Source organism: Bos mutus, chromosome 23, assembly GCF_027580195.1.
Source record: "Bos mutus isolate GX-2022 chromosome 23, NWIPB_WYAK_1.1, whole genome shotgun sequence".
Taxonomy (NCBI): Eukaryota; Metazoa; Chordata; class Mammalia; order Artiodactyla; family Bovidae; genus Bos; species Bos mutus.
Genome location: NC_091639.1, coordinates 25874340 through 25887075, shown reverse-complemented (window position 1 = coordinate 25887075; position 12736 = coordinate 25874340). Strand labels below are relative to the sequence as shown.

The 12736-nt window shown below is 44.5% G+C and overlaps 1 protein-coding gene across 2 annotated transcripts in view; it reads right to left on the bottom strand.

Moving 5' to 3' along the window:
• The window catches only part of PKHD1 (PKHD1 ciliary IPT domain containing fibrocystin/polyductin), a 457080-nt gene that overhangs the window by 210823 nt on the left and 233521 nt on the right, over positions 1–12736 (bottom strand). For both annotated transcript variants that reach the window (XM_070360807.1, XM_070360808.1), the window contains 2 exons: positions 11137–11314; positions 9093–9288 (listed from right to left, as the gene is read on the bottom strand). In XM_070360807.1, the coding sequence (XP_070216908.1) occupies positions 9093–9288; positions 11137–11314 (374 nt within the window). The remainder of the gene's footprint in view (positions 1–9092; positions 9289–11136; positions 11315–12736) is intronic.

Genomic DNA, 12736 nt, shown 5'->3' with positions numbered 1-12736 from the left:
TTCTAAAAATGGGAATCATCCTATTACCTACATCATAGGGTGATCAGGAAGAAAAGATGGGATAATCCAGGTAACACACTTAGCACAGGACTTGGTTTCAATGAACAATACATGTGAGTCATCATCAATACTGTTATTAAGACATGCTCATTTTTCTAGGAGCCAGTTAACAAAACCAAAAAAAAAAAAAAATGCTTTTACTCTTTTGACAGCTGCACCTAATCATGATGAGCCCTAGTATTCCAAGTTGTAAGCAACTTAACCAGATCCACTAAAGTTTGCTAAAGTGCTTTGACTCTATAAAAGACAGTATAAATGCAGTGTCATTTCCAATTTGGGTACATACAAAGAAGGATAAAAATCATCTGAGACTAAAGGTATTGACTCAGGGAGAGTTTAAGAGCCTAACACAAGCTGTGATACTGTACATATGTTTTCTCAGTGCTTATGATTTCTGATTTTGTGTTTGTAAGATGAGAACGGTTAATCTCCTTTGTTTATCAATGGAAACTCACTGCTGTTGATCCTTCCCAGATTGTAAGAATATCTGGTTGGTCCTCAAAAAGAAAAGAAGTCTTTAGGTCAATTATGGCCAAATTATTCTGATGAGTGCTATATGATCTAAGCTTGCTATAAACACAGACATCCAGGAGAAAGAGAAAAACGTGTAAGAAAATGGCTCCCGGTGAGAGAGGAATTACTCAAGTAGATCTGATTCTAGTGCCTGCCAGAGTGATGTGTTGTGCTGGCAAATTCTGTCCTCATGAGGGCCCTAGGGAAGAGAAAAATTAATTGATTCTCTCCCAGAGCAGGTCCCATTTTCTCTTGGAATTTTGGAGGGGAAGAGTACCTGTCTATCTGAAAAGAAAAACCATCTGGCATCTTAGCAATAGATCCCTCGCCTGTTTTCTTCTTCATTCTATCCCCTGCTCACCTGGCCTCTGAGGATTGTACAGTAAGTCTCCCTACATACAAACCTTCAAGCTGCAAACTTTCAAAGACGTGCAAGTGCATCTTGTTCCAGTAAGGAACCAGAGCCAGGGCCATCGGCGTCAGGTGTCACTGAAACTGCTCCTTGCCCTCCGTCTCCTCTTGCTGACCCTCCTTCAGCTCTACCGTCTCCCACCTCCTCTCCCTCCTCCAGTCAGTAACTCTTCTTGCCTGCTCACTCGCCAGCCCCTGTGTGCCAGCTGTTGTACAGTACTACTGTACTTTTCAAGGTCCTATACTGCAAGTTTAAAAATGTTTTATTTGGGGGTCTGTTCGGTTTTTATGTATTGTGTGAAAAGTATTACAAACCCATTACAGTACACTACTATATAGCTGATTGTGTTAGTTGGGTACCTAGGTTAACTTTGCTGGACTTATGCACAAGTTACGCATTAATTATGGAACTGAATTCGCTTGTATGTAGGCAACTTACTATGCACACCCTGGGACTCCTCCCTCAGCCCACCTTTATCTAGGATGAGTCACCCTCTATCTGCATGTGGACAGAACAGAAAACAGCAACTACTTCTGTGTCTGTGAGTTCCATCCAGTCTTATCAACTCATGCCTGCTTTCCATCTCTGTGGGCCCTGGACCCACTTCCAGCACCATCTTCATGGGCCAGCTCTTGGGTTGATCCTCTCTTGGCATTTTCATCTTCACTTGCCCTGTTGGCCTCTACCACTTCTCACAACTCCTGTACCCTCCTGCTCTGCTTCTCCCTCCCTGTTCAATTCTTGCTCCCTAGAAATCACTTCTTTCACCCAGCCACAGAGAAGGCTTTTTTGTTAACTGGTTCTTGGGCAGCTAAAACTTGATTTGCAGGACCACACTCTTGTCTGGTTCCAGCCTCTCAGAGACAGCCACTGAGTCACCTCAGCCCTCATCACTCAGGATCTTTTCAAGACCTTCAAAGAAATAGGATATGAAAATCCTTCTAAGAGTCTCCTATTACTCCCAACATTCATTCTTTAAAGGGTGTAATTTTTTAAGAGCAAAAGAATTTGATCGAGATGTCGACAAATATATCTACATTAAACAGTCCTGAGAGTTAGCTCAATTATACCTTCTTAATTAACTCAGAGAACAATCACAATTGTTATTCTGACTCAGAGCAATGTTGGCTGCACTTGCGCAGCAGGTGTGTGATTCCTGGGCCCTGTGCAGATCTACAGAACCAGAGCCTCTGGCAGGGGACAGGGAACCTGGAAGCAAGCATTCCAGCTGTGTGCCCAGGAGGCACACTTAGAAAGCGCTTATGGAAGGGAGTTTACAACCTTTTTCGTACCCTACTCTCAAAACGCGATTTTTACTCAGAGGCAGGTGTTCTTAGCAAATGAGGAAAGGGACCCAGAATTTAAAAAAAAAAAAAAAGATCCTTACATTCACAATTCTTACTTTTCATCATTTATACCAAAAACTTGAAGGTCAAAGTCTACTCCCAAAATATAAAGTAAATGTGATGATGTTAGTAGGATAAAAGTTTTAATAGTTATGGATGTTAATATATTTTAGAGAAAGCAAGTAAGTCACTAAACCCATGATTTTATGGATATTATTGCTTAAAAAGAGATGGACTTTAAAAATAAAACAGTGTGGAAGTCGACTTAAGAAAATTATCAAGGAAGTAATAGTACGGGAGGTAGGATGTGACAAGGTGCGAAGGTGGTACTCTAATGCTTAAAGTTTAAGAAGCATTGTTAATAAGTATAGGTTTTTCCTACAAATAGAAGAAAGAAGATTTGGTTTACAAGGGTAGGAACATAAGCTTGAATCAAAACAAAACAAAACACTAATATACTAGAAACAGCACTGAAACAGTCAGAAAATCCAAGTCACGATACTGGTTATACCACCTGTGACCTGCATGAACCAAAGCCAGCCACCAGCATCACTGAGAATGAGCTCCTTAATCTTGAGTGATTCCTAGAAAAAGTATCTGATTCTGACTCCTGGGTTTTCCTTCCTTCCTTCTTTCTTTCCTTTTCTCCATTTCTTCCTTCTCCTTTTGGAGAAGTTGCTTGTAATTGGGAAGCAAAAATCACTTCTCACATCCACAGCTCCTGTTCCATTCTATTTTTGCCATAAAGGTTTGTCATGCAAGTCCCTGAAGTCAACTCTCTATATTACTGGTACAAAATCCTTGGGGGATCTTTGGGGAATGAGTTTTCTATAAGAATGTAAATTAATTTATTAACTAGAATGCCATAGATTGCCTCAGAGGGCCTCAACATGGGAATGGGTACAGAGTTTCAAAGGATTATGATTCTGCCCTGCTCACAGAATCCTCCCCAAGAGCTCTGGGGAGCCAGCTGAGTCTTCCCTCCTTAGATTCTGGCAAGATTCCTCCTAGAGGAGTTGCATGGGGTTTCCTAGACCCACTGAGAAACAGAAGGGTCCAGATAGCAGTCAGCTCCATCCCAGGACCTTAGCGCTTTGAGGAGAGAGAAACCTGGGCAGTTGGGAAAACACTCCTTATTTTCAGGATCTCTCAAATTAAAGCATCTTTTCTGAGACTTCAGTGTGATGTGACTTAAGTTCTCTGGAGTAATAGGAACAGACAATAAAGTCCATTTGCCTTTCTATCCACAGCCCTCTTGCCCTCATGGACAAGAGCCCCGGATTCTTGCCAAAGAGCCTGTCTTTATCCTGGTGAGTGGGACATTTGGAAATAAGCAGTGGCCAGCCTGGCTAGACGTGTCTGTTTTTCAGTCTGATGAGAAGAAGGTGGTACATGGGAGCCTCTGAGCCTAGCAGGCGGACTTTCTCAGCTGCCACCTCGCACAATATCCCAGCTCGGCTGCATCTCCCCTGCGCGAGTGGGGGCTGTGTGAACTCAGGAGGGCGAGTGTGAATAGCTCGGCATCTGATATGAATTTATCACCGGCTGCTGGTTGGGCGGGGGATAGAGCAAGGGGAAGGGGCTGTGAGTGTTTAATGCACCCTGCCACAACCCAACAGTTTGCCCTAAAGAGCCTCATCCCTGTATAAAAAGGACGGGGTCAAAAGTAAGTTGACCTCAGACAGAATGCACGATTATTAGAAGAGGACGGTGCGGGAACAGCTGCTGGGACCCCACTGGTTCTGCATCAGGCTTCCAAGAGTCAGAATATGAATAATCAACTCAGGATTGTTTTCTCCACCCCCTCCACCCCCACCACTTCCCCCCAACCTTGTCCTCCTGTTTGGGGCAAGTCCTATTCTATTTCTACAGGAAGAAGCATAGCCCTCCCTAGCAGCTGCAATAATTGTGTTCCTATTGTGATGAAGACCTCCTCCTGGCCACCCCCCTACAAGTGGCCATTGTCAGCGTGGAGTCAGTGATTACACGCTCCGCCTGATGCTTTGGGGGGCCCAGCTGCCTAAGAGCTGACACACGAGCGTGTGCGGAAGGCCAGGGAGGGGGCCGGTGGAGGTGGAGGCAAGAAGTGGTGTGGGGAGGGAATCCCACGTCTGTGAGATGGGACTCTGACATACCAGACCTTTTGCATAAGTCAAGCCCAGAACAAATGAGGCTTTATCAGGCCCCAGTGACAAGGGGTCTCATCTGCCTTTGAAGTGGAGCAGAGCATGGGGCCTAGCAGCTTTTCCTCCTTTGGACCAAGCAAACATCCTTCTTTGATACGCTACATGCTCATTATCTCTGCCCCATTTAATGATTTTTGATTGAAGGGTGGCGGCTGGGATGCTGAGAAGATCGTTAGAGAGGCTCCAGTCCAGCCAAGCCCCGCAAGAAAGGCTTTCCTTGTGCCCAGGCCTAAATTCGGAATTTCTTAACAGTGTGCGCTTGTTCTTAGAGGCAGATAAGGGCTGAGCGTGAAATTCTTAATTAAGCAATAAATAGAGAGTGGGGTGTCAGCAGATGTACCCAGTAGCCATGGCAACGGGAATCACATGGGCGAGAGTGCTGAGACTAGATGTAGGCCTCGGGCCTGGGCCTGACTGACAGCTGAAGAATCCTACAAAGCTTGTACACCAGATTAATTAGCTGACTAATTATTTCATAGCGTTAATGTAACTAAAAAATAAAAATAGTTCACCATGAACTGAAACATTCCTGGAGAAAAAAAAAAAAACTGCAGGGACAGAGGCAGTGGGAATCTGACTGCATGCGTAAGGCAGAGATGGGAGTGCTGGTGAATCCAAGAGCAGAAACTGAGAAAGGGGTTCTCTGGATTTGACTCCGACTTTGAAAATATAAAGGAACTCTTGTTTTACAGTCAGACCTGTCACAAGCATGGCGCAGAAGTGACAGTTCGTGACTGCCATTCATAACAGTTTATTCTAGCAAATATTGCCCCTCCGGGACCCTCACACAAACTATAGCATGCAAGGACTTCACTCGTGGTCTGTGTTTAAGCGGTTCATTCGGCAGAAATCTCAGGGGCATTAGAAAGGCAACCTGAACCAATCTCCTTAAGAGAGATGTTTTTAAATGAGCGAGGTTATCTTAGTCTGTGGGTAACAATTGCTTAAGTGGTATTAAGTTTCAATCAGGGGACCCATTTATCATCCATGTCATGTTATCATGAATCTGTTATCTTACAAAAGCTAGTCAAGGAAAATAGAATGAGACTCTTGCAGACAAGTTATGACAGGTACGCTGAGTTCAAGGCACCTGAGGTTGTTCATCTTCAGGGTGGGGGCGGAGGTGGGGGAAGAAAGAACCGTTTTAGAGAAATCATCTACTGAGAAAGTGTATAGTGAAGTAACAACGCATGCTAATCACACTTGAAGAGGTTGGGTGTTTTGTACCACAATTCCAATAGATAAGTAAGCTTAACCTCATTGTATGGATGTAGCCACAGAGGAAGAGAACATTTATAATTCCATGCCCCAGGTAAAATAACCAGCCAGCCACTGATTAAAGCCCGAAGCCCCAAACTCTGGCCGTGAGCTTTCCAAAGAAGCTGCTTTCTGTAAAGACGTTTGCCGAACAAAGGCAAAACTTGCCTTGGTAAAGAAGAAAAAAGGAAGGGTCAAAGAATATTGTATGTGCGGGATTTTTTTCTTTGTCACTGGGGATCAGTGAGAAGCGTTCTCCCGGAAACCTGCCGGGCACCCCCCAGCCTGGCTGGTCAGGGGTCCACGATTATTGAGTGGGCAGCACACCCTAGTGGAGAGGCACAGACAGGAGCCAGAATGCCTGGGTTCCACCCTCTGCCAATCTCGCTGGGTTGGAAAGGAGTCAGGCATCTTAAATCATACACCAAGGAGCCAAATGGAGGAAATGAAGATAATTGGGATTTTTTTAAAACTTCCTCTCTGAGGAGGATGTGGTAGGGTTATGAAGAAACAATACAAAAGAAGGGCCACTTAGAAGTGGTCAAGGAATGAGTGAAGGCCAGCCAAACATCAGTGGAGCAGGATTCCGAACTGAAGGCCGGCGGGTAAAAGAGCAATGTCTCCCCGACGCCCACCCCCCAGAGTCTGACAGGAAGCTCAGTGGACCTGGAGGAGGTCAAGCAGCTCCCTTACAATAAAATGAACTTTCTGTACACACAACGCTATGAGGTTTTTTTTTTTTCTTTTTCTTTTTAATTCCAGAAATATGTCTACTTTGACTGTGAAGTCTTCTCTTTTCTTCTTAGATTAAATGTACTTTATGTAAGTTACCCCGTCACAGACTTATAAAGTCGCACAGCCCAAAAAACAATTAGGCGAAAGTAACAAGCTCATCAGGGCTTCCCTGGTGGTTCAGCTGGTAAAGAATCTGAGACCTGGGTTCCATCCCAGGGTTGGGAAGATCCCCTGGAGAAGGGAACAGCTACCCACTCCAGTATTCTGGCCTGGAGAATTCCATGGACTGTATCGTCCATAGGGTCGCAAAGAGTCGGACACGACTGAGTGACTTTCACAACAAGCTAATCAATATGTAACTGGAACTACTGCATTGAGCCTTTGTGAGGCGTCAGCTACAACTACATCACTGCCGTAGTGGGGTTGGTCTATGGAAAACATGGTCGCCTCCTCATCAACTTCACAGTGGTGGTGCACACTTTACACAGAGGGTATAAAAAGTCACAGCCCATCATACACAACCCAATATCGCTGCACGGGCCACCACCATGGGGGACCTGTTTGTGAACCTTGGTTCCTCCCGAACCCTCACGTCCTCACTGTGCCAGCCCGGGAATGGGAACAGGACTGGCTCTCGTCACCTATGTACTCCACGCACTCAAAGGCACAAATGACCAGGAAAGTCATGACCTGGAGTCCTGGAAATCCTCTCCAAGGAACAAGGGTCCCTAACTTTATTAAACATTCCATCAACCCCCTGTGACTTCCTGTTCCTTGACCAACTCACATTGTTCAAAAGTGGAGATACTAAAGGATTCTGATACAAAGACTCTTTAATTAATAAAAGCCATCTGCCTAATAAAAATGGTTTATATTCAAATATTCACCTACATCCTCTATATGTACATATAAATATACATATAAATACAGAGACACTTATACAGACATGCATTTAGAACATATGTATAAATACAGCACAATAGTATAACCTGCTATTAATTCAATAAATAATGCCATCAAAGAGGAAGAAAAATCTGTAACTGCATGACTTGATTTTTTTGTTCTGTATGCCACAAATGTTCCTTTATCATGCTTGCTTTTTTTGACTGTTCAAACTAGAGTGCAATTCATGAACAAAATCCCATCAATGAACAAGACAGGCTCCTCAGAAACATGTTAAGGTTGAAAACAAGAGCAATTTGAAATTAAAATTTTGTTTCAAAATATACATGAAATGAATAGCCACAGTTAAAGTTAACAGCAACTATTTGCTCTTACTTAATGGTTGTATTTGACTTTAGTGGTAAAATGGTGTCAGGCATCTCTGTCCATCTTGAAGTTTTATAGTTTGAGGTTACATTTATAGATGGATCAAATCCAAAATAAAATCTGGATGGTACATTTCAGTGCAAATGAAATATACAGCAATCCACTTGGCAAACACTTTTAAGAACCCGGGAAACACCCTCCTCTCTTCTCTCGTGCTATGAAAATGTAAGAGTACCAGGGCCCAAGTGTGACCCGACGCAGCCGACCTATGGCTAGGCACGAGTGATGGAGACGTGGAACTTGGGACACCTACCAGCTCTCTAAGCCTTTAGGGCCAAGTCTGGCTCATGGCAGAGGCTGGGTCTTGCCATGCTTGACATGGTCCTGAATTAGACCAAGATCTATGAAGACTAATTTGTAACAAAATTGTCATTCTAGAGACTCATTTTTTCAGATTCTCCTTCCTACAGACCACTGAGCTAAGGTTAGCATGAGTAGACATCATGGCACTCAGAGTGATCAGTGAAACAATATGGAAAGGCAGTAAGAGATGAGCTCCAGGAAGTCAAAGAAGTCTATGGCCCTGAGTCACATACGGGGCTGCCGTGAAACACGCACAATAAGAAAGTAAGGAAATCCTGCGGCCCGTTACTGAGCAGTCACAGTAGGGTTTCTGGTTCCACGAAACAAGGCCCCTGGATCCTGCACCCTGATGCTGCATCTGACACAGGATGAGGCAGCCCATCCCCCTGTCCTCAGCACTCTGTACATCTCATCTTCCTGTCCTCAGATTGCCTTCCAAAGCTTCTCACCTTCCACACTGACTACATTCTTCATCCTGCCTCTCTGTCACCTTGCACTCTTTGCTGTCCCCTGTCCCTGTGATGGCAGCCAGCCACCCTGTCTTTACATGTGCAGTTGACCTTTCTACAAATACAATGCTTAACATGAAGGAAAAATGTGAATAGCGATCACAGGTTATTAAGCACTCACTCTGGATCAGACACTGTTTTAAAGAATTTTACATCTTATCCTTTACTTAATTTCCTGTTCTTCATGTAGGCCCTTTTATTATTCCATTTTACAGAGGAGGAGACTGAGGCTTAGAAAGAATACCTGCTCAGTGTCTCATAGCTAGCAGGCGCTGAAGCTGGGATTTAAACACAGGCAGTCTGATTTCGGAGCACAATCACCTAATCACAGCACACAGGTGTCCCTTTCAGTTCTTCATCACTTCGCAGCACCAATGAAATTCCAAAAGGAAGAGTGGTTTCTGACTACATGCACTCCACATGCTCTCTCAATCATACTTACCCAGATAGGTGAGTTGTCTCAACTGACTGTCGAAGAACCAGTCACAGCCTTGGTCCTGGCCAGGCGATGGAAGAGATGAGAGGGACCGCCCCACATGACTCCCACACTTTATGAGGATGTCAGGGTAAACCCACACGTCTGTGTGCACCAGCAACAGGTAATTTCCAGGAGCAAAGTTGTCAAATGTTGCTGAGTACTTGAAGTGAGAGAAAAGTGCAAAAGTGCTCTTTTAGAAAGGAAAACTCTTGCCAATAAGGATGGAGTAGTTTAGAAACAGGACCATTCACACCGGGTACTTTTCTTGTGGGAAATGGGTTTACTCAAATTTACTGCACAATAATCTCATAACTAGAGCTACAAAAATCATACAATGTGAGGACTGAAAGCTGTAAGGTTCTTCTTGTGTGTGTGTGTGCTAATCATTCAATCTTTGTGACCAACTCTTTGTTGGTCATGGACTATAGCCCACCAGGCTCCTCTGTCCAAGGAATTCTCCAGGCAAGATTACTGGAGTGGGTTGCCATTCCTTTCTCCAGGGGATCTCCTAACTCAGGTATTGACCCCAGGTCTCCTGCACTGCAGGCAGATTCTTTACCATCTTAAAAATTCCATGGACAGAGAAGCCTGGTGAGCTACAGTCCATGGGATCGCAAACAGTCAGACATGACTGAGTGACTTCACTTTCACTTTCTTTACCATCTAAGCCACCAGAGAAGCCCTCTTCTTGTTTAACAATCTAGAGGAGAAAACCAAAGTTCAGATGAGCGAAGTAATTTGTCTCAGGTTAATCAGTGGGAAGAGACAGAGCCACGTCTAGAATTCCCACCCAGTTTTCCCCAAGATTCAAATAGCAGGCATTGGCAGGAGTGCCATTCATTTATAACAGTAACGGCTAACATGGCTGAGCATTCGCCACGTGCTCAGGTATCATTCATATCCAGGTATTCAATCCTTGAAAGGCCCTGGGAACTGTTACTAGTGCTGTCCCCATTTTATAGAGGAGGACACTTGAGGCAGGTGGAGGTTCAGTAAATTTTCCCACATCATGACGTAGGCGAGTGCTGATCTGGGACAGAAACCCAGGTGTCCACCTCCAGAGTCACCATTCTACTGCCTTCACCTCTCCAGAATGTTCTCATGAGAACCTCAAGGGAAGGAGAGAGAGGTGGGCACCCTTCCTGAGAGCCCTGGTGAAGGTATCATAAAGATTCTACTTTGAAATATTGAGGGCAGGAGGAGAAGGGGGCAACAGAGGGTGAGATAGTTGAATGGCATTATTGACTCAATGCACATGAGTTTGAGCAAACTCCGGAAGATATTGAAGGACAGGGAAGCCTGGTGTGCTGCATTCAAAGGGGTCACAAAGAGTTGGACTTGACTGAGCGACTGAACAACAAATGGCACGCCTGCCTCCAGCTCCCTAAGAACTACTCTCATGACCGTTAGGAAGAATGTGTGTGTGATGAGACTGAAAGAAAGAAATGTGCTTAAAAGGAAGAAAAGGAGCTTAAGGGAATCCAACGGGCTATTTGGAAAATGCACCCATTTTCCACATGGTTATTCCTACCATCCCTCCCCTAACCATCTGACTCCTTCAACCTAACAACGGAAAGGACAGACCTTCATTGCAAGTTACTCTTTGACCACAAGGTGGCAGTGTGTAATGTAAAAATGCCTTGGGAAGATATTTCCTTTTGGCTATGAAACACTTCCCTGGGGTAGGTTGGTTCTTAACCTGTAACATAGGACTGCATATCTATAGGATGCTTAGAAGCTATTTGTCAGTGTATTAATAAAGTTAAATTTTCAGGCAGAATCATATTGTGTTCAAAGTGAGGTTTAAACAGATTCTACAAGTTTCAAGTTTAAAATAAAAAAAACAATCATATCTCAAATTCAGGTTACATTCATCTGGCAAAAATTCTGCTGCAGTTTGCTTGATCAGCACCAGAAGAGGCTAATACCTGCAGACTATTATGTCACAGAAGGAAAGTTGGGAACCCCCGGGGAAAGGAATCTACCAGCGAGTGGATGTCAGTGTTACCTGCAGAGCACTGCTAGTCCAAAGGCTCTCGAATCGCAGGGAGTAGGTCTCTTGATCCAAGAGCAGGGCCATCCAGCCATAAGGGTTAGACAGAGTGTCATGCACATAACTGACAGTGGTTGTCTTGTTTCTGCTGTCCGTTATGGTTAAATCTTGAGAAACTTTCAAGGCACTGGCTCTAGGGAGATTTAAAAGAAAAAAGTGGGTGGTAAGTTTTTGTCCATCCTGGATCTAAGGCACTCCTCTCCATCAGCTGTAAGCCATCTCCCATTTTCTCCATTATGTCTCCCCAGTGCTTATGGAGGTTTTAGAAGTCACACCATGGGTCAAAATGCCCAGTGGGAGAGTGCTGTTGGATCATGTGTGCTCCACTCAGATCTGCAGTGGCCTGTAACACTCAGATCTTAGGCCACTAATCAATGCCACTCTAATGAGTTCATACAGGCCAGGACTAGATACGATTATTTTAACAGAGAAATGTCCATGGTCAGAATATTGCCATGGCCCAGGTTTATCAGCAGCAGAACACACACTATATAGTTATTAGTTATCTCTCTGGGGAGTAGTGGCTGACGCCCAGAGCCTGATGTGCCTGGACTCACAGAGTCCACCTCCAACTGCCCAGCAGCAATGGCCTCAGTAGCTTCCCCAGAACAAAGAGGACCCTGAGACCTCTCTCGTGGCCTTACATGATCACTCAGTGCCAGAGGGATTTGCAGTTTTGCTTGTTAACAAAGACCGCGACATCCTGAAGTTAGAGACATTTCCTCTTTTCTGTATCCTGCCCCCTGGCATCGGACTCTGCACAAGATGGGTACTCAAACCATATTTGTTATACGAGCAAAAGCTTCCTTGGTGATTCAGTGGTAAAGAATCTGCCTGCAATGTAGAAGATGCGGGTTCAAACCCTGGGTTGGGAAGATTCCCTGGAGGAGGAAATGGTAACCCACTCCCATATTCTTGCCTGGGAAATCTCACGGACCGAGGAGTCTGGAGGGCTACAGTCCATGGGGTTGCAGAGTCAGACACAACTTAGCGACTAAACAATAAACAACAACAATACGAACAAAAACTGCATGGAGGAGCTCTCCCCAAAGCAGTTGGTGCCAACTTCCCAATTTACAGAAAAGTTTTCTAGAAGAATGGTATCTCACTATGAGGAAAATGGAGACAGAGGATGGCAAACGTACTATGTGAGCGTCACAGGTAGAAACAAAGTTTTGGGTTTCTACACCTTATTCCCCATCAGTTCAGTTCAGTTCAGTTCAGTCACTCAGTCGTGTTCGACTGTTTGCGACCCCGTGAATCGCAGCAAGCCAGGCCTCCCTGTCCATCACCAACTCCCGGAGTTCACTCAGACTCACATCCATCGAGTCAGTGATGCCATCCAGCCATCTCACCCTCTGTCATCCCCTTCTCCTCCTGCCCCCAATCCCTCCCAGCATCAGTCTTTTCCAATGAGTCAACTCTCCTAGAAAGTGATTTTTTAAGTCTTTACCAGATCATAAATACATTTTTTCCACCTGCTTAGACCCTAAAAGAAAGTCAAAGTGACAGAAAAATTAAAGCAAAAGTTAAAAAAACACACACACATAATATG